Source organism: Rousettus aegyptiacus, unplaced genomic scaffold (genome assembly GCF_014176215.1).
Source record: "Rousettus aegyptiacus isolate mRouAeg1 unplaced genomic scaffold, mRouAeg1.p scaffold_m13_p_13, whole genome shotgun sequence".
NCBI lineage: Eukaryota > Metazoa > Chordata > Mammalia > Chiroptera > Pteropodidae > Rousettus > Rousettus aegyptiacus.
Window position 1 is genome coordinate 65733453 of NW_023416288.1, and position 27867 is coordinate 65761319.

Consider the following 27867-nt stretch of genomic DNA (forward strand, 5'->3'; position numbering starts at 1 on the left):
AGCTTCTACTCTACCAAATGGAATCGCAAATCTCGCCCTGGTTTTGGAATAGTTTTTAATTGGTTATAGAATTTAGAGAGCAGGCCCCGCCTCCGTCGCGGCTGCCTCTGGCCCTGACGGCCAGAAATCAATCGGGGGCGGAGCTAAGGGGAGAGGCGGCATCCCTGGGCTGAGACAGTACGGCGGTCCCACGATTCCCCTGGCGCCGCGCCCTCACGTATTTCGTATTGCGTGGAAACTTCCACGGCTTCTTAGACGTAGGTAACCATCACGCTGTTTGTCCTCAGGGGGTGCGAAAGCGAGCGACAGTTTAGCCCAAGTGCTAGTGTACGCATGCGTGGGAACTGCGCCGCCGGCGTACGTGTGACGTCATAGGCGCGCCCGTCTAAACTTAGTTTTGGTCTGGAGCGCGGTGAGCGAATTGGTAATTTTGCAGTTCGTTGCGTGGGTACAAGATCGATTGGGGCCTAAACTGATATTATGAAGGGGTCGACTTAGTTTAGAACAATATTTGCTGTAGTTATTGCAGAGAAACTTTATTATGTGTCTTTGTCGTAAGCCTGTTGTGTTCAGCCTCTTGCCTGACATTTTGGGAGCAGTCTTCTTTAGTCCAGGTCCCAGTCCTCACGGAGCTCTACTGATTTGGGGAAGGTTGGTGCGTACACATCAAAATTAAATACTGATACTAGTGCATGTTCCAGTTAAGAGATTTGAGACATAAAATTGAACCTACAATGCACAGGTTAACATCAATTAAATAGTCGTTTCTTTTGATTGTGTTGGGGCTGGGGGGAGGAGGCAACTGATAATTTTGGAGTAATTTGCTTTGGGTGTACAATTTGCGTACTATTATTTAAAATTGTTAAAGGGATTAAAAACGAAACCTAAACTTTTGAATCCCACTCCCTCCCCTAGTAGCTTGTACCTTTTAAAGCACAGTGGTAAGGCAATCGTTAGCACAGTTTTCACAGATCCTAAAACTGGCTTTTAGAGATGCTTACTGAAATACAAAACTAAAAAAAAAAAAAAAAAAAAGAGAGAGAGAGATAAGTTTCAATGCCTTTGGGGAAAGCATAGTTGATCCTTGTAAAAAAAATATATATATATAGAATAATCCATTCCCCTAACAATAACTAAATTAAAGGGAAAACAAAACTAAGTCAAAGAAGCGTAAAGCAAATAATTGACTGCGTTTTGGATAAAACATTGATCTTTGTGTTTTCAGCAGCAAGGTAATCAACTTTCTTTTTTTGGACATTGCTGTGCAGCAGATCTGATATGCCACTTGAATTAATAAAAGAAGTCAATGGTGTACCTGAGTTTGAGCCATTAAGTAAATTTCACAAAGTAGATTTCAGATCCCTACAGCCAGGCTGTGATTATAGCAAGAAATATATCCAGGTAAGACTTTTTGTAACTCAGAATAATTACCTTGTTTTTAGCAGTTAGAGTGACATGTGCCTAGGTGTGGTTTTTCTTTGAATTTCTCCTGCTTGTTGGTAACTGAGTTTCTTGGATCTGTTGCTGGGGCGGGGGAGAGGGGAACAGGTGTAACTAATACCAGGTTCCTGGGTCCCATTTTTATAGAAATGATCACTATATGCAGTAGGAGGTTCAGCAAGCAAAGCTTTATTGAGAGGTAGTGCATCAGGGAACCAGCAAGAAGAAAGGAGCTGGCTGGTTTCCCAGTAGGATTGTGAGAGAGGCTGTAGGCTATTGGAGGCAGAAGGGGTTAAGGAGGGGAAGCTGGTGGACTGTTCTGCTATTGTTTAGCAAATGATGTCTCTATTTCATAGTCAGCAAATGACTGCTTAACCTTGTCTCATGACAGGGTTTTATTTCAGGTTCTGTAAAGACAAACTTACATTTTACAATCTGGATTTTCTTGCAAACAGTGATTATCTTCATTCAACTAGGACATGTTGGTTATTTTTATAAGGTCTGCTGTTTACATTGCATTCTCCCTTTTTAGTTATGTATATTTAAAATGTGGGCAGCAGGCAGTTGATCGGTGTGTCTCGGGTTTTCCCTATGCATTCCTGACCTAATAGGATGGAGTCTGGTTTTAAGAGTCCCTCGTGTTATCCCTATGCTAGCTTACATATATGCAGCTTCATGCGTCGCATGTCTCATTAGCATCTTAAATAGTGTGGAAAAGTTAACTTCAGGACAGCTCTTTTAGCTAATGTGCACGTGCAACTTTAGAAACTGCCTTGGCCCGTTTATCTCTCCTGGGATTATGGTTTGTATATTGTTTCTAATTAGCCAGGGGATGTTGCTCAGGTGGTTTTCCTCAGCCGCAGATTCCAGCTATGTGATCCATAAGTTTGTGTTTTTCATCAAATTAGGGAAATTATTGGGTAGTGCTTCTTGGAATTTTTTTTCCCTCCCACATTACTACTCTTTTCTTCTTCCGGATATGAGTTACATGTATGTTTGTGTTAGGCTGTTAGCTGTTGTCCTATAGGTCTCTGAGGATCCTGTTCCTTTTTCTTAAATATTGTTTTCTTTTTTTGGTAGAGAGGAATTTTAAGAATGAGTCATTTTTATTGATCTTTCTTCAGGTTCACTGAACCTTTTTTCTATTGTATTCAATATTCTGTTATGCATATTTAGTGAATTTTACATTTTTCTTGTACATTTAAGTTAGGCTAAGGAGAAAATGACGAGAGGAGGTGAAAGGTTTATTAATAAAATGGGTCTGGTAGTAAAAGAAAGAAAACGCATTTTGGTTTTACCCTTCTAATCAATTTCCATATACACATTTGTTTATCTTTTATTCTTCTATTTATTTTCGAATTTCCTGGTATTTTATTTCAGATGAAATAGTTTTACTTTTAGTTTTTTTCTATTTTCTCCTTCCAGCTGCAGTGATTTTTCACCAAAGCTTTAAAATTCATTGGTTTGTTGCCCTTCATCCAGCAATTTAAGGACTTGTTTCTGAAAGAAAGATAGGAAAGGAAGATCCAGGCAGGGGTTCCTGCCTTTCCCGCTGTCAAGGGGTAAGGTGAAATCTAGCTTCATCCCAGCAGCATCAGGAAGGAGGAGGTGAAATCTAGCTTCATCCCAGCAGCATCAGGAAGGAGGAGGTGAATAGTGGACGGTGATGTTGTGTGTCATTGACAGAACTATTTACCTTTACTTTTGAATGAATCATTATGCACTACTGATAGTCATATTTTAATTTTTCTGATTCCTGTCTTTTAAGTAAAATTGATATATGCACAAAACTGTTATTTTTTTGTTGGCTATATCAAAGTCTGGAATACTAGTGTGGGAGATCTATTTTTGAACTTTATTGAATAAGTTATAGATCTATGTGGAAGTTTTCAAAGAGCCCTATTTGTTCAAAGAATCATTAAATTTTAAAGCCAGAAGAACTTATAAAAACTATCCATATTAAAAGCTTTATTTTACATGAAATTCTGATTAAATAACTTTTAGGCTGACAGAATTGGTTAGTTACAGAAGCAGAACAAAGACTAAACTGTATTTTTGCCTTAGTCCTTCGATTTGTCCACACAGTCCTTATTTATGAGATTATCACTTTGTACTTTTGAATTTTTTCTTAAGTTAATTTCTTTTTAGTAGCAAACTCATATTTTTTTTTTTTTTAGTGGAGAGCAGTATTACAGGTTAAAAAGAAGCTGAAGTTGAGCTCGTCCATCTTTTCATGTAAAATGAGGAATTGATAATATTTAAGTTGAGCTCGTTCATCTTCATGCAAAGTGAGGAATTGATAATATTTAATAAGGTTGTTTAAAAAATTATGAACCTAAAGTATTTTTAGGCCTTCTGATTTTTCTCTAGAAAAAAATCATTTTTATGTCTTAAAAATAATGAGTTTGATTTCTGGAAAAATAAGAGTCAATTGCTTTAAAAAATTATTCCAATTGTTACTTATGGTGTTATAATAAGCTTTTTGTGGCCTTTCCTTGTAATTCTTTTTCTCTCATTTCAGGGAAAACTTTCATGTGTCTCTTCTTTAACGTATGGTGGAAACAGAACACCTATTTTGAAGATTGGACTACAAGGTATATAATATAAGACCATTTTTATGTAAATGTTTGCCTGTAATCTACAAATGGGTAACTTTGCATATATATACACACACATACATAAATATACACAGAAGGACAATTTTAAGTATAAGATGATGTAATTGACTCTTCACATTTGGCCCTGCTGCAGTAATTATAAGAAGTGACTTCCAGAGAATGAATATTTTTCAAGCCTAGAAGATCTGAACGAAGTTACTTATAGAGTATTCATTTCTTATTCCCAAGTAATTTTTCATTTTCAAATTCACAGATAGCTTGGTCTTTTAACTACACACACTGCGTTTTTACTCTTCAATATATAGGTAGTAGAGGAGAAGACTGTACTTGTCTAGATTAAAACTTACTACACCGATAACTATAGATTACTAGAATTGCAATGAAATATTTCGCGGTGATATATGTTATATGTCATATAGTATGAAATTGAATAATTAGTACCTTGTAAAAAATTTTTTATTGTAAACATGGGAAAATAAATAGAAAGTGGTTATTATGTGATGTTAATTTGGTATCTGCAGAAATTTATAAAATGTATTCTAGTTGAAACTTGTTATAATTTCAGTTTAATGCCTAGTAGCATTCTGTACATTCTTTTTGCAATTAAGGTATTATAGTAAACTAAAAGTAAATTATATACATTTAATCATTCTTCTTCATAATTACATTTGAAGTGACTATTGTTTTTAGAATGTAGTTGTCATCAATTTTCTTGTGTGTATAAAACTGCCATATCAAATAAGTTTTTCTGTATGTGTGTGTTTTTCTCTGTAGAACAAGAAAATTCAAATTCTGAGATCACCATCAATGTGTTATTTTTTGGAAAATTAGCAAAGGACTGTGCAAAAGTTTTCTATGAAGGGGTAAAATATTTTCATATTTATTTTAGCAGTAGATTTAGAATTACTGATGATGCTCTATTCATCCTATAGACCCTTTTTTAGAGATTTATTATATATTTGCAGGTACATAAAAAGTGGTACTTACAAAATTGGAATATTTATAAGTCAATGAAACTTATCATTGATGTAAAAAGGGACAATTTTTTCTCTCACTTCATTTAATTTTTAGTATTTAATAGAGTCTCTAAAAGTATGCACATTTCGCCTCAAAAAAATCCTTACTAAGAAGTTATATGCTAAATCTTAATATTTTACATTTTACATCTCTTTGTATGTTTGTAATATTTTCTAATAGTTGTTTTAAAAATACATGCCTGCTAAATTCTCAGCAAAATGTTGTCAAGCCGAACCAGCAGCATGTTAAATAGATTAGACACAATGACCAAGTGAAATTTATCCCAGGAGTGCAGTTTGATTCTAGATAAGAAAATCATTCATTGTAATTCATCACATTATTAGAGCAAAGGGAAAAAAAGAACTAATCTTTTAATTGATGCAGTAAAAGCATTTGATAAAATTCCACACCCATTCTATACCCATTCATAATCAAAACACTCAGAAGACTTGGAATAGAAGGGACCTTACTCAACATGATAAAGGGCAATTATGAAAAATTAACAACTAACATCATACTCAGTGGTGAAAGACTGAAAGCTTTTCCTCTAAGATTAGGAACAACACAAGGATGCTCACTTTCACCACCGCTATTCAACATTGTACTGTAAGTTCTAACTAGAGTAATTAAAAAAGAAAGAAAAGACATCTAAATTGTATTGGAAGAAGTAAATCCCTATATTTGAAAATCCCAAAGAATCCAAAAGAAAGCTACTGAAACTAATAAGCAGTGTTGCAGGTTATAAGATCACACAAAAATCAGTAGTATTTCTATACACCTACAGTGAACAATCTGGAAAGGAAATTATGAAAATTTCATATATGATAGCCTCTAAAAGAAAAATAAACCTAGGAATAGATTTAACCAATGTGGTAGAAAACTTGTATACTGAATGTTAAAAAACATTGCTAAAAGAAAATAAGACCTAAATAAATGGAAAGACCTGCACTTTCCTGGATAGAAAGACTTAATATTAAGCTATGAGTACTACCCAAAATGATCTATAGATGCAGTGCCATTTCCTATAAAAATTTCAGCAATCCTTTTTGCAGAAATGGAAAAGTTAATTTTCAAATCCATAAGGAGTTTCAGGGGGTCCTGGGTACCAAAACAGTATAGAAAAACAATAACAAAGAGCACGCACGCTTCGTGATTTTAAAACTTACTACAAAGATGCTGTAATCAACAGTGTAGAAATGGCATAGGGATAAACGTATACCAATGAAATAGAATTAAGGGTCAAGAAATAAACCCATGTATCTTTTCACAAAGATGCTAAGTCCACTCAATGTAAACTTATACAGCCGCTGTGGGAAACAGTTTGGTGATTCTTCAAAAAGCTAAATAATTATGCTGTGACTTAGCAACCCACAACTAGGCATACACACAGAAGAATTGAAAACAGGGACTCAGATATCTGTACACTAATGTTAATTGTAGCATCATTCACAGTACCCCAAAGTGTAAACAACCCAAGTGTTTATCAGTGAATGAGTAGATAAACAATGTAGTATATACATACAATGGAATTTTATTCAGCCGTCAAAAGGAATGAAATTCTGATACCTACTACATCATGGATGAACCTTGAAAACATGCCAAGTGAAATAAGCCAGACACAAAAGCACAACTTTTTTATGATTCTACTTATATGAATATGTAGAATAGGCAAATTCACAGACACAGAATAGAGGTTACCAAGAGTAGGGGTGGTAGAAGGAGTGGGGAATTATTGCTTAATGGTTAAAGAGTTTCTATTTGGGGTGATGAAAAGTTTTGAAAACAGGTAGTTGTGATGGTTGCAAAACATTGTGCTTATAATTAATCCCACTGAATTGTACACTCAGAAATGGTTGAAATGGCAAGTTTTACTATTTTGCCTCAATAAAAATAAATACATGCCCACTATGCAATATTTAGGCAATACAGATACTTAATAGAAAATGAGAGCTCCTTCTGATCTAAATCCTCTAGAGTAGCAATGTCCAGTAGAACTGTTTGCATGATCCAAATGTTCTATATCTGCACTGATTGGTGTATAATGTTACAAATTTTTTCTGCATGTGTATTAACATTATTTAAAATTAAGTTTCTTAATTTAAGAGTCATGTGCCATCTTTGATGTTAATTGCAGATCCCCCAGTATTTGGAAAACCAGATTTGGCACTTAACTAAAATTGAAGCATGTAGCTATTAAATACTTTTTTGTGCCCACAAGGAGTCTCCAGATAAGTTGTTTATAGAGTTAGTACTTCTAAAATAATGTTGCAGAAATACTAGGTTTTAATCCTTTTTGCTTTATGGTTATTACTAATAAGTAAATGACATGGAAAAAACTGGTTTCTGCAAAACCACAGTCAAACAAGACTGTGCTTTTTTTTTTTTGTTTTTTTAACTTATGTTCATTTAAGTTCAGTGAACATTTATTAAGGGCTGCTGACTTTTTGCTATTGTGTTAGGCTCTGGTGAAACCAAAATGAATAAGACAGTGCTTGACTTTAAGGAGCCCACTATATCTAGTCTAATGGAATTCATTTAATGGTGATAACTGTGATAAAGTTGTACTAGCAGCCCAGTCAACAGAATCTGCCTGGATGATTTGGAAAAAAAAACTTCAAATTAATAGGCAACTTTGTTTTTTTAGTGGAACATTTTATTTATTGTTAAACTTTTTATTATGGAAAATTTCAAGCATAGGTATAAGTGGTGAGAATTATATAATGAATGTTCATGTACTCATCATCTGGCTTCAACAGTTATCACTGTGCAGGCTATTTCATTTAATCTGTTCCATCATATATTCATTTTACTGCCACAGGTTATTTTAAGACAAATTTCAGGAATTATACAATTTAAACCATAAAAATTTTAGTATATAAATGAGAAAGTCTCCAAAATCATATATGAATGTGTATATATAGAAATGAGTGTGTACCACAGCTGTATTATTATACTATTGAAATATTAACATCAACTTTTTAAAATCATGACATCAATGTATTCATATATATACACACACACACATCTATGTATGTCTTCCTATCTATTTCTATATGCACATAAGTACATACTTTTATTATTATACCTAAAATCATTTAACAGTAATTTATATAATCAAATATCAAGTCTGTTTTAGTTTCCCTGATTTTCTCATAAATTGTTTTTCTGGGTTTTTTTTCTATCAAAAGGAAATTGAAGTAGGGAAATTAGTGTGGCATCTTTACAGTAATTTAAAAGCTATCCTTAATGTGTAAAGATCAAAGCTAAAACATTGGTGGAATTGTCATAGAATTCATTAGTCGTGTGTGCATGTGTATGTGGGGGCGGGAGGGGGGAGGTTTGAGAAAAGTAGTTTCAGTCTTTGAGACACTTATTATGTAAATCTGTGAGAACATTTGATCCTTAAGTTCCGAGATTAAATTTTTAAAAATCCTAAGTATTAATTTCTCCCACTTTTTTCTACATTAAGCAAATATTTGAATAAAAACAGCTGTCTTTGGTTATTACGTGTTCCATATAAATATTGTTAATCAAGCATAGCATACGTTTTCAATATTCATTTGATACTATGCTTAGGAAATTAAACTGTCACTTTTGGGAGGAAATTTTTATCGTTATATTCTGAAATATATTCTTATCCCTTAAGATTATTTTTAAAGCATTTAAATTCTATACTTTAAATCATTTAGGGAAATATTGTGGCAGGTTGCTGACATGGCAAAAAATACAAGTTGTAGTGAAATGGTTGTTTCCAGATGTCAGCTTTAATCACAAAATTCTTTTTTTTTGTTACTGGTGTGGTCGAATGAGCACATAAATATGTGGATTGTGTGGAAATTTATGGTAATAGTTGGGACTTTCTGGTTTTCTCACATCCAAATATTTGTAGTTCTTTTAAAAAGGCTAGCTTGAACACCATCATTTCCCTTTAAATTTTTTTCCTCTTTATTTATCAGCCGTTAGGATTCCAGAGGTCAGTATAGTATCTACTAATTGATGATGATTGTATTATTTGTCCAGTTAGGCGAATTACCTAAATAAATGTAATAGTGCTGGGTATGAGGAGTATGTGCAGGACATTACAATGGTTGATGTTCAACCATTACGAACAGGTATATGGCTGTACTGGTTAAAATATTCAAATAATTCTGTAAAGAATGGCGAATAGCTGCTGTTTGGAGCTTTCCAAGACCTTGCCATTCCAGCCAGGGAGCCCTGGTGTGAAGAAGCACTGTACTTCCCCTGATGCCTTTGCTGTATGCCCTACCTCTCATTCCCAAACCTCTCATGATGGTTGGTTGGGGAAGACCTTGCCTCTGACTGGTAGTCCTAGCATTCTGGTGGGTAAATACCTGTGCCTTTCTGGTCCTCTGAAGCTTTGGCCATCTGTTGGCTTTGTAGGTACTGGAACCTCTGCTGTTTACCCTACTAGTCTTTTATATTTTAAATGTTACTCCTGAGTACATCTATGTTGTCTAGAAATGTAGAGAATCAGTGTGCATGCAGTCATTTATGCATTTATGCAACAGTTTATTCAACACCTAGTATGAGCTAGACACTGGTGACCCAAATAGACTAAGTTCTTGTCCTTGTACAGCTTACACTCTAGTGGAGAAAGGTAATGAATAGATACTATAGAATATTTCAAGTACCAAACAATTCTGTGAAGAAAATAAAGCAGTGAAAGAGTAGTGAGGATGAGAAGGGAGGAGAAGATATTTTTTTATCTGGAGGTGAAGGATAGACCAATAACGTGACATTTTGAACAGACTTGAAAGAAGTGATCCTTCAGATATTTGGAGTAAAAGTGTTACTAGATTAGGAATATGCAACCACAAAAGGTTGAGTGCATAGTTCAGACACACAGCAGGGGGTCAGAGTGTCTAAATCTCAACAAGCATGACATGGGGCAAAACCATTAACTTCCATTAAACCCTTTCTAAAAAAAGATTAAAATTTAAAAATTAATTTTTTATAAAAAATCTTAAAATGAGGATAGTAATACCTTTTTGGGTTGTTGTCAGTACTAGAGGTTTATCTACTACTGATATTTAGTAGGAACTCAGTACGTGGCAACTACTACTATTAGTTATTACAGTTACTGTCTTACTGTAATTAGATATAGTTCCAATGATGAAGAGTGGAGTAGAAGAAAGGGACGTCTGGACCTGAGCCCAGGAGGTTGGCTTCTGGTCTCTGCTTTCTTCCGGTTAATTATTGGATTTTGAGTAACCATTGAATATCTCCAGAAATGAATTTAATCAAATATAAAGTGAGGGTGTTAGATTAATTGACAATTCTGAATTTTTCTGGGAAAATCTGTCCTGAAGTCTAGAATAAAGATCCATTTTTTCTGCAAAATCGATCTTGAAGTCTAGAATAAAGATCCATTTCCAGGAAACTGACAGAACATCTACTTTTGTGTATTCTTTTACAAGAATTTTGGGACTAGATTTCCAAACTCAAGGTTTGTCTTTTTTCTAAAACTTCTGTGACGGCTTGGTAAATTAAATTTTTTTGCAATTATTAATTTGAACAAAGAAAAGGAGAATCAATATAGTAATTTTTTTCCCCTGTGAAAAGCTATTATTAGGTCAGTGGCATATCTTAAAATCTTTAGAATTTGAAGAAATAAGATAGCTGCCATCCAGTTCATGTCCAAAAACTCCTAGAGCAGTTCATCAAGACTCTTTCTCTCAGGATAACAACTAGAGTAATTTTAGATAACAGATTAAAAAATTTGATTGAGTTATAGTTTCAGTTGATAGGGCACAGCTAAGTTCTAGAAGCAAATAATACTTTAAAAATTAAAGTGTTACCTGCTTCAGGTCATTTAGGTAGGACAATAGTCATTAGCGCTGTATTATTATTTTAATGAGGCACTTTTGTGGGTGGCTCCAGTAAAGGCATGTTGTCATTACTGCTGTTACTCTGTTATAATTCTTCTCCTTGAAGGTCTGACTTTATTTCAGCTTAGTTAAAATAATTAATATTCATGATAATAATTTCCAATTATTGAGAGTTCAGTGTTTAAAAAACCCTGAAATTATGTCATTTTTTAAGGAAGATATTCTTCGAAAGTGATAAGATAGAAAAGGAGAGGTAGGAAGAGAATACGAGTGAAAGAATATTACGTAGGTGTTTTACAAGGGAAGGTGCACTTAGATAACTTGCATTTTTTTCTTCGAACTAAAAAACTTTAATACTTTGTTGTGATAAGGGAAAGTGAAAAACAGTTTATTGACTAATTTGCATGTGAATACTAAGCTATAACATATTTTCTCTTGATCCCCCATCCTCCAAAAAAACAAGTAAACGCCGTTAACATCTTCATTCTTCGTGCTGCTAGGTATGCATAGGCAGGTTTTGCCCTAACCATTGAATTGGTAATGTTTAGTTTTCACGGATTATAGACTATGTGAAATACACGTGAAAAGTTGTATTATGTTCTTAATTTAGATGAAGGTGCAGGGATCTCCAGTGAACTCCCAGCAGTGCTTAGAACTGCAAAAAAAGGTTCTAGAATCAATTAAAAGTGTATGTAAATGTATTTTTTTTTGTCATTTTTGTAGTTTTATCTGAGGAGGTCATCTATAACTCTTATCTTGTTCTCAGAGATATGAACCTAGGATCAAGAATGGCTTTTTAAAGGCAGATTCTATCCTGGTATTGTTAATATTGAGCTACAGGAATAAATAGCTCTGTGCCCACATTATACAGAAATAAAAATGATTTGATAATAAAAATTGGTAACATAAAGAATTTTTTGCATTATTTTTAGAAGATTTAATGTTCATGTAAGTTAAATACTAAGGAATATAGCACTTTAAGGTCTTAAAGAATTTTTTGAAACTTCTTTTAAAAAACAGTACAACAGTATATCTTTGAGGGAAATACTCCAGGTAGAATTGGTATTAGAGAGGTGTATGTGTGTTATATTTATTATATATATATCTTTAAATTTGTTTAACCTAAGACTATGAATCTTTTTATCTTACAGTTCCTTCCTCATTACTCTGGGTGTGAGTATGCGTGTGTATGCTCTTGCATGTGCATGCTCTCACGTGCGTGCGTGTGTACATGCGTGTGTGTGTTTATTATAGAAGTTTCATAACATACAGTTTTTGGCTAACATGTTTGGAAGTTTTAAAGTGGAACGATATAAAGTCTATGGCCATGCTACCTTGAACAAGCCCAATTCCATCTGATATCAGAAGCTAAGCAGGGTCAGGCCTGGTTAGTACTTGGATGGGAGACCACCTAGGAAGACCAGGTGCTGTTGGTGTAAAAAATAAAATATAAGGGATCATAAGCTGACAAGGTCCTTGCATTGCAATCTGTGAGGTCAACCAAGGTTCGCCTTGCCTAAAAAAAAAAAAAAAAAAAAAAATGCTAAAAAAAAAAATACCATGGTGAGAAGACCGAGGTCACAATTTACTTTAAATTTTTCTGGATTTAAAATCCACAAATGCTGATTATTTGACTATTTACTTTAGAGTTTATAGTATTAAGGTTATAGATTGTTGCACATCAAAAGTTTTTGCAGAAGAGAGTAAATATTCTTTTCCAATTCCTACACCTTTGTTTGCCATTTACTTGTTCCCTAAGGTTAGCTCTGTATTTGAATCCAGCAAAAATCCTAAAACATTAAAAATGAATTTTAATTTTAACAAAACTCTAATTTTTGCTTTGCTGGACTAATGATACATTTTGCTAGAATACATGTTCTAATTGAGCCTTCCTCCAGATGAAGCTTTTTTTTTTTTTCAGTTTTAACTTTCATTTAAAGTAGGTTTTAACATTTAGTATGTGGATATAAATATGAGGAAAGACTTTTCGAAAGTATTTTGAAAGTTTAAAAAATATTTTATCAAAAAATTGTCAGGTCTTTGGCCATGCTACCATGAACAAGCCCGATCCCATCTGATCTTAGAAGCTAAGCAGGATCGGGCCTGGTTAGTTAGTACTTAGATGTGGCATCACCTAGGAAAACCAAGTGCTGTAGGCATAAAAAATAAAAAAATAAGGGATTTTAAATTGACAAGGCCCTTGCAATCTGTGAGGTCAACCAAGGGTTGCCTCGCCTAAAAAATATTTAAAAAAAAAAAAAAACCTCAAAATTATTAGCATTTATTAATACATTTGTCCCATTTCCATAAGTTTTAGTTCTGAAAAAGGATGTAGAGTAATGCCTTTCTTGGAAGTTGGGAGATCTAGATTCCCAACTTGATCTAAAATTAGCTATATATGACCTTAGGCTATTTATCCTCTCTAAAAAATGAAGGTGTTTGGTTACATGATCTCTAAGGTTTTTTCAGTTTTTAAAATGCTAAGATTCTATGAAGTAAAGTTTTGTAGTAGTTGTACAACTTATTTTATTTAAGATTTAGTGAAGGTATTTATATATTCATACCCTTATTTGGTTATTCATTTGGTTGTCTAAGCACTTGTTGAATGTCTCTGTCTTTGCTAGATGTCACAGACAACTGAATAATAAGAGTTATGGACCTTGCCATTATGGAACAGTGTTCAGTGGAGAAGAATGGAATTATGTAACTATTATGAAATTAATTATTTTTTCCACGTGTAATATATAACTAAGATTGAGTAGCAGAATGAGAAAGCAGAAAGAATGAGCACAGGGGTACTGGGAGTGTGGATCAGTAAGAAAGAACAGCATATTCAAAGACCCTGAGTGAGGATCCTGAATGCTGAAGAATTATGAGGAGGAGGAGGAATTCCAGAGTGAGTCACCCGATATGTAGCTAATGAGATGGGTGGACATCAGATTATATAGTGATTTTTTAGATTTAAAGATTTTGATTTTTATGCTTAATGTTACATATATTATTACTTACTATTATGTCCTTGCTGTTACATGATCCAAAAAATGCTAATACCATGAAATACATTTTTTATCTTAGAGATAAAAAATTATGTATTTTCTGTCAGTCACTACACTATTGGTGACATCAGATCCCTGGCTTCTCCCTGTACCCTTTCACTCTTTAACAGTGTTTTAAAATATGGTAACCTGTCTTTCCTTTTGGATTAGCAGTTGTTTTACATTTTCTATGCCTTTTTCGTGCTCATTAAATGTAGCAACTTAAGAATTTTTAATATATTGTCTATTAAAAATTAGCAAATTAGTACACTAGTCTAGTGGTTTACATTTTTTGTTATTCACCTATTTGCTTTTTATTTCCACCACTGATTGTGTTCTTCGTAATGACATTATTAGCATGTGAAAGCTGTATTTGTTAATGTATAGATAAGTTATCTGATTTTTTGCCTTTTAATTATTGATTTTTTAAAGAATACTGATGTATGTTAAAAAGACTATTACTTTCATCACTTTTCTTTGAAATTGGTTTGTTGTAGAAATACTCATGCTAGCTAAACCAAACAGGAACTTGTTTAATGACAAGGGCTTACTCTTTTAAGGCACTGTGACAGGGTAGTATAGACACAAATGGGAAATGACGCATTTTTTGATAATCTGAGTATCCTGAGTTAGTTCAGATATTTCAGTTAGACCAAATGTGCTTTCACTTTTATAACATTCATACACAAATATTGATAAAGCCTTATAACTTTCAGTAGCATAGTATTCTCAGGCTGGTTCCCTAATACATTCTTAGTGGATTGAGATAAACACCTATTCTGATATAGCAGAATATACTCTTAGCACTGAATGTGTAGTTCACTGTCTTCTTTGAGTAGCTTCAGTATGCTCTTCTAGAAGCTTACAACTTAGAACAATGCATTTTTTCCCTCCTCCCCCCCCCCAGCTTTATTGAAATGTAATAGACAATTAGTTTCTTGTATTTGCATTATACAACTCAATGAGTTTTTTCCAATTATAATTAGCATACATGAACAATACATATTAAATCTCATTTTCAACTCAGTAATGAATGTTTATACAAACTAATACTGCCTATTATATATTTATCTTTCTTATTCTCTGTATATGTGAAATAATTTAAAAGCCATTATGATTTTTAAATCCATGGGAACTGAATCTTAAGAGCCACTTTTTTTTTCTCGTTTGTGTTTAGATCTAGCTGTACTTCAGTTTTTAGCAGTATTACTTAATTTATTCAACAGATACTCCTTGAACACTGACTGTGAATAGAAGCTTTTGCCAGACATTTGTATGGGATATACAGATGGTGAATGCATTATTCTTAGTTCCAAGGATCTTACAGTTTTAAGGGCATTTAAAAACATTAAGAAAGGTTTATAAATAACACAAAAAGTGAAAAATATTAAAATGCTGCATTGGAGAGTTCAGAGGAAGGAAGAATTAGTTTCCTGGGAGAAACAAAAATCTAAGATAAACCTCACAAAGAAGAAGCCTTTACAGCCCAGACTTTAATATATAGGGTTAAATATGTGCAAAAGAGAAAAATGCTATTTATTATGCATGGGGCCTTAGAATAAGCACAGAGTATGTGTGGAAAAGCAGTAGGTATATGAGAGAATCTGATGTGTATGGTATCGAATGGAAGTATATGGAAATAAATCAGGCAGGGTCAGTTGGGAGGACATCACTGAGGGCCTTCACTGCACTTTGTGTATGTATATTCAAATAGAAGTTCATGCTTATAAATAAATGTTATTTTTCTTTTGTTAAATATTTTTGATTTACATGTTGAATGTATGGTAGAGAGTTATAACTTTACTGAATTTTGTTGATGCTAATTAAACTCGAATAGACTTTTGAAAAATTTTTCTTATGCTAATATTCAGCTTTTATTAATTTATTCCCTTTATTTAAAATGTCTTCTCCATCATAATAGAAATACTCATTCTAAAAAAGTTAAGATTATACAGAAAAATAAAAGTGCATCTGTAGCCCTATCACTTGCACTTAGTATATTTCTTTCCATATAATATTTATATATAAGACATTTTAAAGTAAAATAGACAATAACATGAGATAGGGTTATTCTTTATGTGTATGCGTGCTTGTAAGAAAATTTAGAACTGATAAACATGACTCATTTATTGTTCGATTAAATAACTTTAAATCTTTGACTAAAATCTTAATTTTTAATTTGACTCAAAATGTATTGGTCTGAGGTAAAACGAAAGCATTGCATGTATTTCAGTTTGTAAAAGTAATTTTTCCAGAAGCAGTCTTACTGTTTATTCCCCTTTAACATTGCCTAAAACATGGCAGAAACAGAAAATAGTCAGTAGAAAGGAAAATTTTCTCCCATCTAACAATGAAGCGTTGCGGTTATTTAGCATTATCAGCACAGACACATTTGTGTTGGCAGTCTCACGTGAGGAAGAAGAAAATGCAGAAATTTGCAGAGCTAAAATATCTGGTAGGGCCAGCGATTTTAGAAAGACAATATAAGATCCTTCCATTGATTCATAGACTGTCTGCGGAAGTCCTCCTACTTTCTGCCAAACCCTATAAATACAAAGCAGACCCCTGTCTTCAGGGTGCTCATAGCTTACTTAATGGATCTAAATAGAGAATCCTGGGGGTTGACACTAGACCCTTGTATGCGCAAAGCAAAAATGAGTAATGCAGAAGATTTCCACTTGGTAGAGATTAAGATTAGTCGAGGAAGTTGCCTAAAGCACAGGAATTTCTATGTATTTTAAGATCTTGGTGGTAAAATTAGAGGAGTAAGATTATATAATGCAGGAGTAAGAATATATATTATATGTTGTATTATATAATTTCATATATTATACATACATAATGCAGCAAGATAATACTTCTTGAGTGTATATGCTCCAGTATTTGAAAAATAAGGGAGATTTAACTAAAAAATGAGAGAGGCAGGAATAAATAGAGAATGGCTTCTTATTGCTATTACAAACCTTAAGTAGAAAGAAAAATCTCTATTCTTATTAGTCTATAAATAGAAATTTCGTCTTAATATCTCATACCCTTTATAGGCATATGTATTAGATTTGTAACAATGTGGAGTTTTTGTACTGACATTTCTCAATGTAGTCTCTCAAATCTGAGATTATTTCATTTGAATGCTTTTTCAATACTGCTGGATCATCTGTTTTCTCTTCATTGTATTTATTTGTGCAAACTTATTGACATAAATTGAGATAAACATTTTTTTTTTGAAGTTCCACTAAATAAATAAAATTTTCTAAGTGATTTTGTTAGTGTTTTTCTGGTCCATGCGGTGGAGCATTATACCTACCTATTTTGGGTATAATATTGATACTCTTTTAAAGCTCAATCATATATTTGGAAAGCATGTTCAGGCTAACCAGTTTTCCATAGAAATGATTTCCATGTTTAATAAAAATAAGGATTAAATGGTATTCAGAATTATAGATATTTTGATAATTAAAACCATTTTTTCTATGCAGGACACCATTGCAGTGGCTGGATTTATTGTTTTGTCATCATCATCATCTGCAAGCAGAGATGGTGAACATTGCTTATTTTTGAAAGCATTTGAGGACTTCAAATCAACTGTTTATGTAAGCATGTATCTTTTAGTTTCTTCATATTATGGTTTTAATGACCTAGGTGATGGAATCGAAGTAGTATTTCTATAAATCTGCAGATAAACTATTTAGTCTGACTGAATTATTTTAGTATTTTAAGTTTAAAAAATAGAAATTCTTTTCTTGGCTTTGTGTTTAGAATAACTCCAGGTAGAAAAGAGTTATTTATTGATGAAAATTTAAAACTTCACAGACACTCTAGACCTGATGTTATTCTTTGTACTTATACCATCAGCCTCTTTTGATAATCTACTTGATTTCACTTTAAATTGATCAAGGCCCCTTCGATCAATTTAAATTGCTCATCCTGTCTCTCTTCACCTCCTCCATCCTCCTTCCCCACCCCCTACCCTCAACACACACATTTGGAGATAACCTGCTTGGTGAAGGCTAGTAGGCAGAGATGTAGAGTTGTGTCAAGCCATGTGCTCGCAGGCCAACAACTGGCCGACTTTTTCTAGCATGCACAAGGGTGTTATATGGGCTAGGGGTAGTCCTGTGATATTAAAATTTGTGTTTTAGGCTGCAGCTTAGCTTAGACAACTTTACACACGTCACTCTTAACTTGTAAGCTATAACTTTATGCCATTCTGGTGAGTTTGAATATTATATAGTTAAGTGTGTAGTTTTACTACAGTTAAAGATCTGTAATCACATTGGAAGTCATTTGTAAACAAATAAGCCCTTCTCTTTTTTTTCAGGTTTATGTTAAATCCGTAATAGATTTTTCTACACAATCAATGTCTTTGGTAAGATATTTAGTTTAATTTAGAATATGAATATACATCTCCATACATTGATACACATATAAACATTACATATATATATTTGATCCACTTTATAATCTGATTTAAAACTAGTATCAAATATAATGGAAAAACATAATCTACACTTTGTTGATATCTGGTGTTACATTTGAGCAACATTTACCAAGTAATTAATATCTGGTTTGGTTGTTCTGTTGTCTAGAATATCTGCCGATATTTTGCATAAACTACATACATAAAACTAAATTGGAAAAAATGTTTATTGTGTGAAGGCGCTGGAATTTTTACTACTTTTAAAACTTAGGGAAATGTATTTCTTTTGTTTTTAATAAACTTCTCTTTAAACAGATTATTATGTGCTGAATTATATAAGTTTAAGTAAAGAAGTTTATTATACTTATACATTTTGTTTTTTTATCTTTTTGGTATTTTATAAAATTTTAGCAATAGGAAGGTTCTTATTTTTAAGGTGAGCTACTTGTAGCTGAGTGAAACTAGAAAGAAGCTAATATATTATAGAGTTTATGTTCTTAAGCCATTTAGTTTCTAATGAACAAAGTCCAGGGCTTGTTTCTAGTTGACAATGACTATGAAATATGGCTCTTAAATTCTGAATAATACTGTAATAGTATAATTTGAGTTTGTGATTTAGGGAAATTTATTCAATAAAAGGATTGATGCACTTTTTATATAAATGTGAATTAGGCTTCAGTATTAGTATTTCTCAAAATTATTATAAATAGGTTAGCTTCAAATATTTATTACATCCATAAACTCATAAATAAGGCAGAAGTGAATGAAAGAGCCTCTGAATTTGGCAAAAATGGTCTTTCAGAAAGCCCAGCTATTCTAAACTATTAGATTATAACTTAGCTGCTGTGCACACATATACTGGCTTATTTACATGGAAAGCCAAATTAATAGTTAAGAAGTTGTTTGTTGGTCGTGAATTAGCAAGTACATTACTTGGATGACCGTAATGGTTATGGTCATTGATCTATGCTGGCCTTCCTCATTCATCTTTATATTACGGAGATACTTCTTAAGATAATATATTGGGTCCAGTTATTTTGTCATCTGGGTATATATCTTCTCTTTCTGTCTCATATGGTGACCATTCTTTTGTCATTGATGAGCTATACCATTTTTTTATTTCAAGGTTTGATGAGATTTCTAAGCCTTGCCCTTTTTGTATTTGACTTGAGGGATTAACTTCCTTGAAAGAGCCAATTAATTTATTTTAATTTCATTTAAAAAATTTTAACTCTTAGTACTATAGGTAACCTTATTTCTAATTGGGGGTGGGATGGGCAGGCAATGGGACCAGATGTCTGAACTCTTATGGATTGATTAATATTCTTATAAATCACTTTCCCTTTTATTTCCAAACAATGTACAGTTATGGCAGAAATTTTTTCTTTTATTACCATTTTTAATGTCTTTAAATCATTTATATTTAAAACCTGGCTTTATTTTGGTCTAAGTAAAATCTTTATAGCAGTATAGGAAAAAAAAAAAATATATATATATATAGATAGAGAGAGAGAGAGAGAGAGACAGACAGACAGACAGACAGAGAGACATTACAAATTTTGAAGTGATATTAGTTAAGGTTTAAAACCAGAACCAAAATCTCTTAAGCTGCATTTCTTAGAATTGTGTACAAATCACACCACTTAAAATCAAAGTTATTTCTAAGAAAAACTAGTATTAGTAGTTTATATAGTAACTTTTTAAGCTGTGCATTTCCCTTTTTTCAGGCTACAGTCTCTTTTTAGACACTTAAAAGGAAAAAAATGCAGTTAAATGGCTCTTACAATTTACAAATTCGATCATAACATGACTCGAAAATATACATGCTTAATATTGATATATTCATTGTCTTCTCTCCCTTTAGGTTCCAGCGACACGTTATGTATATACACCCCTGAATGAACTTAAGAGTGGTATGATTGTCAATGTCTATGGTGTTGTGAAGTTCTTTAAGCCTCCATATCTAAGCAAAGGAACTGGTAGGTATTAAAATTGGTCGAGATTTTAATGGACTGGAACTACTTTATTGGTTGCAGGAACACGGCTTCTTTAGTACCCTGTCTTAGAAGCTTAATTCTGATTTATAATTGCCAAACAACACTCATACATGTTTTGGCTATTTTTATTTATAAAGTTAGTATGCACTATAGATTCTAAAGAGTAAATGAAGAAAAGGATGCTAAACAGCAATGTGACAGCATATGAAAGTATAAAATAGGCTAGAAAACGTAATGTAGGCAAAGAATACTTTAATACTGTGTCAGTGATCTGTAAATCACTTTTAATTCTTGTATAGAGGTTAGACATAAGAATACAAAATAAATTATGTATAAACAAATTAATGGATATACATTACTTTCAAATTACAAATTTTCATCTTAGAAAAGGATGCTAGTATGTAGGACTCTAGGCTCTGTATTTTCAAGATCTACTTTAGTATACTGCTCCCAGCCCAGCCCCACTTTATTTAAGAAAATCATTATTTAAGAAAATCAAAATATATTCTCTTCTTTATTTTTTAGTTTAGTTGTCTATCTTTTTTTTCAGTGATCTCTGGATACTTCTTATATATTAATGGTATTAGTCTCTTGTCATATATGTTACAGGTGCTTATCCCAGCTTTTTAATTTTAGTGCTGGTAGTTTTAAAATACAAATGGTTAAAATACCTTTGAAGTCATAATTTTTTTGTTGTTATTTGTTTGGGAAGCTTACCCATTAAAAGATCTGAAAAAATAATAACCTATATTTCCTTAAAATTTTTATATATTCTAAAACATTGCATATACTGCCTGGAATTTTGTTATGTATGTAATGTACAGGGATCATACTTTTTGTTGGTAACTGATTTGTTTCAAAATAATTTGTTAAATTGTGTCATGTATAAATCTTATGTAATATATATACATGTATATAGCTGTATATACACCCGTGTACAGCAATCTATGGGGCAACACCTAACAGCACCTCAGATGAATTTTCTTCTCCCAATATGCGACCTGTGATAGCTGTCAGTTAAAAGGACTATTCAGACGTTGCTGAATTTTTAATCCTTAGGTAGAGCATTTGCTATAATCTCTATGAATTTTGGGGAGATGTTTGAATTGGTAGGATTCTTTATCTCAATTATGATTTTCTGCATAATACAGTCTGATTGTTAATCTCAGTTTTTTGGTTTTGTAATTTTAGTATATTTTTTAACTTTTCAAAGAAAGCAGTATTCTTATATTCTCTCATTATTATTCTTTTTTCTTAAGTTCATTGGGGTAACATCGGTTAATACAATTATATAATTTTCAGGTGTACATTATCATTTGACATCTGTATATTCTATTATGTGTTTCCACCGAAAGTCAAGTTTTCTTCAGCAGCCATATATTTGATCCCCTGTACCCACTTCACCTTCCCACTGCTCCCCTATATTTGACCCCCTTTACGCCATCTACCCCTGCCTTCCTCCCCCACCCCCAACCCTCTGGTAACCACTAGTCCATTGTCCATGACCATGAGTCTCTGTTTGTTTGTCCTGTTCCTTTGTTGCTTTTAGGCTTATATCCCACATATAAGTGGTATGTGATTTTCAACTTTTTCTCTCTGACTTATTTTGCTGAGCATGATTATCTCGAGGTCCATTCATGTTGTCGCAAAGGGCAGTATTTCATCTCTTATGGCTGAGTAATATTCCTTTTTATATATGTGCCACAGCTTCTTTAGCCAATCATCTGTCGTGAGACACTTCGGTTGTTTCCATGTGCTGGCCACCATGAATAATGGTGTTATGAACATTGGTGTGCAAATATATCAATCATAGTCTTTTTATTTCTGGAAGTTTCATTTTTCTTTTGGGAATTTAGTAGGATGTATATTTGAGATAGCTTAAACTTCCCTTTAAATGAAGCTAAAGTTTAGTAAACTTAGATAAAGTGAAATTTTAAAGTTTTGGTAAATTTTGGGGTCAAAATGACTCAACTGGTGGGCATTATATGGCCTTTAAGATACCCAAATTACAGAGAATTTGATGACAGTATGGTTCATAATACTACTCTGTAGAGAGCAGCCTACCCCACAGGCTAAAGAAAAATTTTAAACTTTATTCAACAATATATCAAACTAAATCAGGGAAATTCAGATCTACTTAATTAATAACCCACAGCTTTTCAAGTTTTTCGAAAATACGAGAATGTAATAGAAATATATTTAGGTATATTACCAACCCACTGATAGGAAAAAAAGTTTAAAAAGTGTCCTTTTTTTAAATCCAGTATTACATAGCCAGTAAACAAAACTCTTAAATATCAATGGAATATTACAGAATCTATCATTCACTTTATGTGAAGCTGTGTCATGAGAGTCCACCCCGTACATGCCAATTTTTTAGAGGGAAGGAGAGAGAGACTATATTCAGAAGATAACTATTTCTGTCTTTTCTATAGGCTATACATTTAGAAAAAACAATTTCTAGATTTTTTTTAATGTCTTGCTTTTTGCCCTCTGCAATAGTCCTAGTGAAATAGTTGCCCATGCATAGTTTGCTGACCTCTGACCTCATACGTGGTTATGGTTTGCATCAAATTTTTAGAAGTATTTGGCCAGAAGAGTACATATGATTATATTTGTTCCCTCCAAAGTTACAAATAACAGTTTAAAAAAGGTATAATTTTAATGTCAAACAGAATGAAAAAGGAGATGATAGTTAACAATAGGTTCCAACAAAACTTAAGTGCTGACATTTGGATGGTCGATGCTGTGTAACCAAGAAGAGTGAATTTTATTTTTATGGATGGGGAAGGTGTGAACAAGCAACACTATACCAAAAAGTCTCCATTCTGTTTGCAGTCAGTCAGTCCTATTCCCATTCCTAGTTCTAGGCAACCACTGGTTTGCTTTCTGTCTCTATACTTTTCTGGATACTTTACATAGAAGACTCAGAACATGTTTTATTTGCTTCTGGCTTCTTTCACTTAGCATAATGATTTTGAGGTACACCCATGCTGTAGCAGGTATCAGTAGTTCTTTTTATTACTGAATATCAATATACTTTTATAAGTATTTAAAAATATTATTTGGTCTCCTTTATTTTAAATACAAACTCTGTGAAGATAGAAACCATTGGTAGTCTTTGTAATTCCAGAATAACATATATGAATTCATGAAATACCTATCTATGTACCTACCTACATATTTATTTAATCTGTCTCTGTCTATCATAATATTTATACTTTCCTCTCTTTCTTGCCTCCTGCGGTCTTTTGAAATATAATAAAAACATGAGGGGAAATTATGTAACTTTAAACCAGCATAATAGAGGTAGTGCAGTTATATGTGTGTTGTATAATAATTTTCCTTTTAAAGTAGATAAGATTGTAGCATATATGGGCTTGATTCAGTGATTTGTCTTCATAGCTTTTACTTGAATGTTTCAGTAATTAACTTTTATAGAAATGGAAAACTTTAGTTGAAATGCTGATTGATTTAAAAACAGTGCATAGTAGATAAAAGAGGTGAAGCAACTTTCGTGAAGGTATTTTTTGTGGGTTATATAATTTATGCATGGATGCTGCTTTGATTAAGTACCTCGCTTAGATGAACTACCAGCTTTTTCTTATAATAAAACTCCAAGGCAATTTACTCTTAATCATACCAAGGAAATTAGGTGAATTGCTCAAGATTACAGATTACAGGGCTTAATTTATCATTTGTTATTGTATATCATTACATGAAGTATTACCTAAGTGTTAAGTAAATACTTTGTCATCAGTTTAAATCTGAAGTCTTACTAAAAGATTAAAGTCAATACTTTTTTATTAAAGGTCTTTCTTAACTGTCCCTACCTTCCCTGCTGTTGGCTATCAAGAAAGTAGACTATTAACTTACCTTTTAGATTTGCAACTTTGTTATTAAAATAAGTTGTAAATTGTCTCTTCACAAGTTTACTTTTTCTTTGGGAATAAGTAAAAATGAATCATGGGGAAATATTTTTTTTTATTTAATCATTATTGAAGGATTATATATATGTGCATATGTATATATGTATTTCGTAGAACACTTCTTGGAGCAGTTAACTCAAACTTATTTTCATTATTATTTAAATGGGTAGCTTGTTTTTCAGTCATGTTCTGGACCTAATGCTATTTGAGGGAAACTGAAAGCTATTTAATATTTCATTTAGATTGTTACTTCTCTTTATTGTTTTTGAGAGCAAATTATTGGACAGATTTTTTTAAAGCCACATTTCTTAAATCTGAATTTTTGTTTCCTTCTATAAATACATATTTAAATACAAAAACAAAGTGTATAAAATGATATTTTATTTTGAAACTCCTCAGTATTTTATAAATAACTTAAGGAGATTCTAAGAACATCATTATATTTAGTGTATATCATTCTAGAGAGCTTGCTTTGCAGCAAGTAGATAATATTTTGAAGAATAATACTATTGTAAGTTTATCTGGTCCTGCAGCGCAGTAATTGAATAAAATTGCTTGTGTGTGCATGTGTACATTCTTGCAAAGAAAATACTTGTAAAGGTAGATTTAATATACTAACAAACTTCAAATGAGATATTTTTAAATGTTATTTTTATAGTTCAATGTTAAGGAAGTAGTCCTTTGATAATTCCGTAATTAACTGTATACACATCTGTGCAAGTGTATATGTTTACATATTTGTATTTAAATGTCCATAGATAATGTAGTAGCACTAGACGTTCCTTGGTAAGAGTGGCGACATGATAGAATTGTTTATAATTTGGCATGGAGAGAGAAAAAACTGAAGGTAGGAAAAATAATTCCAGATTATAAAAGTAGTGCAAAATTAGAGCTGTAGAAATGGAGAAATAAAGTAACATTCAGAAATAATATACAGGGGAATTTTATAATTTTTCAGTTTACCTTTTCATTGTGCAGTATTTCTTTTTGAGTGCAATTTGTGTTCTCCTACCCTTCGTCACCCTTCCAGATACTTATAGTATACATTGCTTTAATTAGTTGAATAAGACAAAATAGTTTAATTCATTGTCCTAAGCTTGGCAGTCAATATTTTTGAAGTGCTTGTTGGAAGTTTTACATAACACAAAATTACAATGGATATGTTTATATTAATGTTACCATTTGAATTTATAGTATGAGTTATTCAAGGGCAAAATTATTTTAAAACAATAGAAATTCTACTGGAATTCTACTTAAATGACTCAAAAGGAGATTGTCTTTCAACTTTCTTCAAAACCTTTTTAACTTTGTGAGAGTTGTATCATAATCCCGACTCCCTCATTGCCCTTTTACCTAAATTGAAAACACAAATAAATTATTTTGGGTTAAAAAAAAAGAAAAAGATAAAAACAAACAAAAAATGTTGGAGTTTGGAATAGAAAAACCAGTTAAAATTAATTTGTGTTAGAATATTTCTTATAATTGTGTTATGCTTTAATTCTTTACCTTTAGGAATTTGAAATAATTTGCTTTATTTGGAAAACAGTGTAAAAACTTCATAGGATTATGGATATGCTTGGATGTTATCCAATTGAAAGATGATATTTGATTTTTTTTAGAGTAGAATGATAGACCAAATATATATTCTCTGCTTTGCAGAAGCATCATAATAAAAAGTCTCCTATTTTAGGCCAAATATTTGAAAGACCTGTCATCATTTGTAGGTGTTATATAAATTAGGCTTAAGCAAAAGATTATTGGGAGCATGTGCCAGCAACAGAATAAGAACTTCAAAGTTCAAGTGAGGGGTGGTTAGCATGTCTGCTTTACAAGCAGTAGGTCCCGCATTCACACCCCAGATGGAGCCACAGACCATGCCCAGGTATGCCAGGCCATGGGGGTGCACCCCGAGCCTGTGGGAGGAGATGCCCCACCTTCAGAAAGCCAGTTCTTAAAAAAAGGGAGATGACAACATCCATAGGTCAGGGGTGAAAGTGGGGGAGGGTGGAAAATAAAAAAAAAAAATTCAAACGAATTTCTGTCAACATTAGAAATAGTTTTGATAATTTAATAATAAACAGAATGTGTACACATCCAATCTCCATCAACACCTGAAGAGCTGTCCTTCAATGTTTAGCATATTCCTCAGGCTTCTAATAACTCCTTTCGGTTTCCCAGTACGTATGATAGTTGTAAAAGGCTGGTGCCATCACGTACAATTACCTTCTATAACGAAAAGTAAGATTCATGTAGAGTTATAGTTAGAATACCCCAAATTAAAAAAAGAACCAAGATCAAATTTTATTCTTATCCTTCATAATATAATTCTTCATTATACTATAAAACTATTTCCTTGCTCTTTTTGAGATAAGTTTATTAAAACTTTTAAATTCTGATGTGATTAATTCAGAATTTTTTGAGAATTTAACAGGTCAAAAGGTAATATAAAGCTGTTTTAGTTACAAAACTACTGTTAACACTATTATTTAATTTAAAAATAGCCTGATTTGTTTTTCTCAGCATTTTATTATAAAAATATTAAAATATAGAGAATATTTGAAGGAATTATACAATGAATACTCATATAACAACCATCATTAGTTGATCCATTAATTTATTTTTTTGATTCACTTAAGAGTAAGTTGAAGATATCAGTACATATCTTCCCTAAATATTTCAGCATGTATCTATCAATAACTATCAATTTACGTATAGCTTCTTAAGGAAAATATTACATAGAATGAAATATATGGGCACTTTGTGTTCATTTAAATGCACATTTGGTAAAAGTTTAGGAATATTTTTTTTCTATCTATAATGATGTATAATTAAATATTAGAATACTTTTGGATTGTCTTAAAAAATGAGAAGCATTAATTATTATTTTATTGCCTAAGAATACCAATTCGTATAGTAAATTATAAATACAAGTCTATAAGCTTTACTATAAAGATGGAGACCACATTAGTCTTTTCTCATTGCCTTTGGGCTTTTGCTATAAAGGTTACCAGTTACTTGCATTATTAAAGACATTATAATTGACCTAGATTTTCTCACCCAGTTGCTTCAAAGTTTATTTGGGTATTTGGTTTTATAGTTTATGTAAATTGAGAAAGATCATTCAAGGTGACATTTGCTCTCATTCATTTTCTGGGCAAGTAAAGATGCCATCCCTCTTCTCATCACCTGCAGGAGGGGTGGAGAAGTCAAGTTAGCAGCTGGTTTGACTTCAGGAGGTATTAAAATGGGAATTTATTCTTGAATTTTTTTTTTTTTGGTTGCATTCAGAGGGAGATAAAAAGGCAAACAGGAAACAGAAGTTTTGAACAGTAGATTGTCAAAAGGTAGAGTAGGTAATGGAGAGGCGAGACTTACTGAAGAGAATGTCCTAAGACAACGGTGAACTTTAGTGTTGTTGAATAGCTGAGGCTTTAAGCTATTCAACTTTTTCAGTAATGCTGCTTTTAAAATTGCTTGCAGATCTCATCTGCATAAGCTTTTAACAAAGCATTTTTAATGGGAGAAACACCAGTTCAGTGAAACTTTCTGTGAAAAAGTGGGAAAT

The 27867-nt window shown here is 32.4% G+C and overlaps 1 protein-coding gene and 1 pseudogene across 22 annotated transcripts in view; both read left to right on the plus strand.

The window, feature by feature from the left end:
- Positions 1 to 356: 356 nt before the first annotated feature.
- The window catches only part of POT1 (protection of telomeres 1), a 70714-nt gene continuing 43203 nt past the window's right edge, over positions 357 to 27867 (plus strand). The window contains exons 1-8 of one of the 22 annotated variants that reach the window (XM_036230976.1): positions 358 to 651; positions 1269 to 1401; positions 3962 to 4034; positions 12076 to 12097; positions 13549 to 13627; positions 17436 to 17549; positions 18278 to 18325; positions 20241 to 20355. In XM_036230976.1, the coding sequence (XP_036086869.1) occupies positions 542 to 651; positions 1269 to 1401; positions 3962 to 4034; positions 12076 to 12097; positions 13549 to 13627; positions 17436 to 17549; positions 18278 to 18325; positions 20241 to 20355 (694 nt within the window). In that variant the 5' untranslated portion in view covers positions 358 to 541. Of the gene's footprint in view, positions 656 to 1225; positions 1402 to 2865; positions 3090 to 3617; positions 3729 to 3961; positions 4035 to 4832; positions 4922 to 12075; positions 12098 to 13548; positions 13628 to 17435; positions 17550 to 18277; positions 18326 to 20240; positions 20356 to 27867 lie in introns of those variants that run through there. The other 21 variants (XM_036230966.1, XM_036230962.1, XM_036230956.1 and 18 more) reach the window with 21 other exon arrangements.
- On the plus strand, positions 12242 to 12360 carry LOC118611077 (annotated as a pseudogene).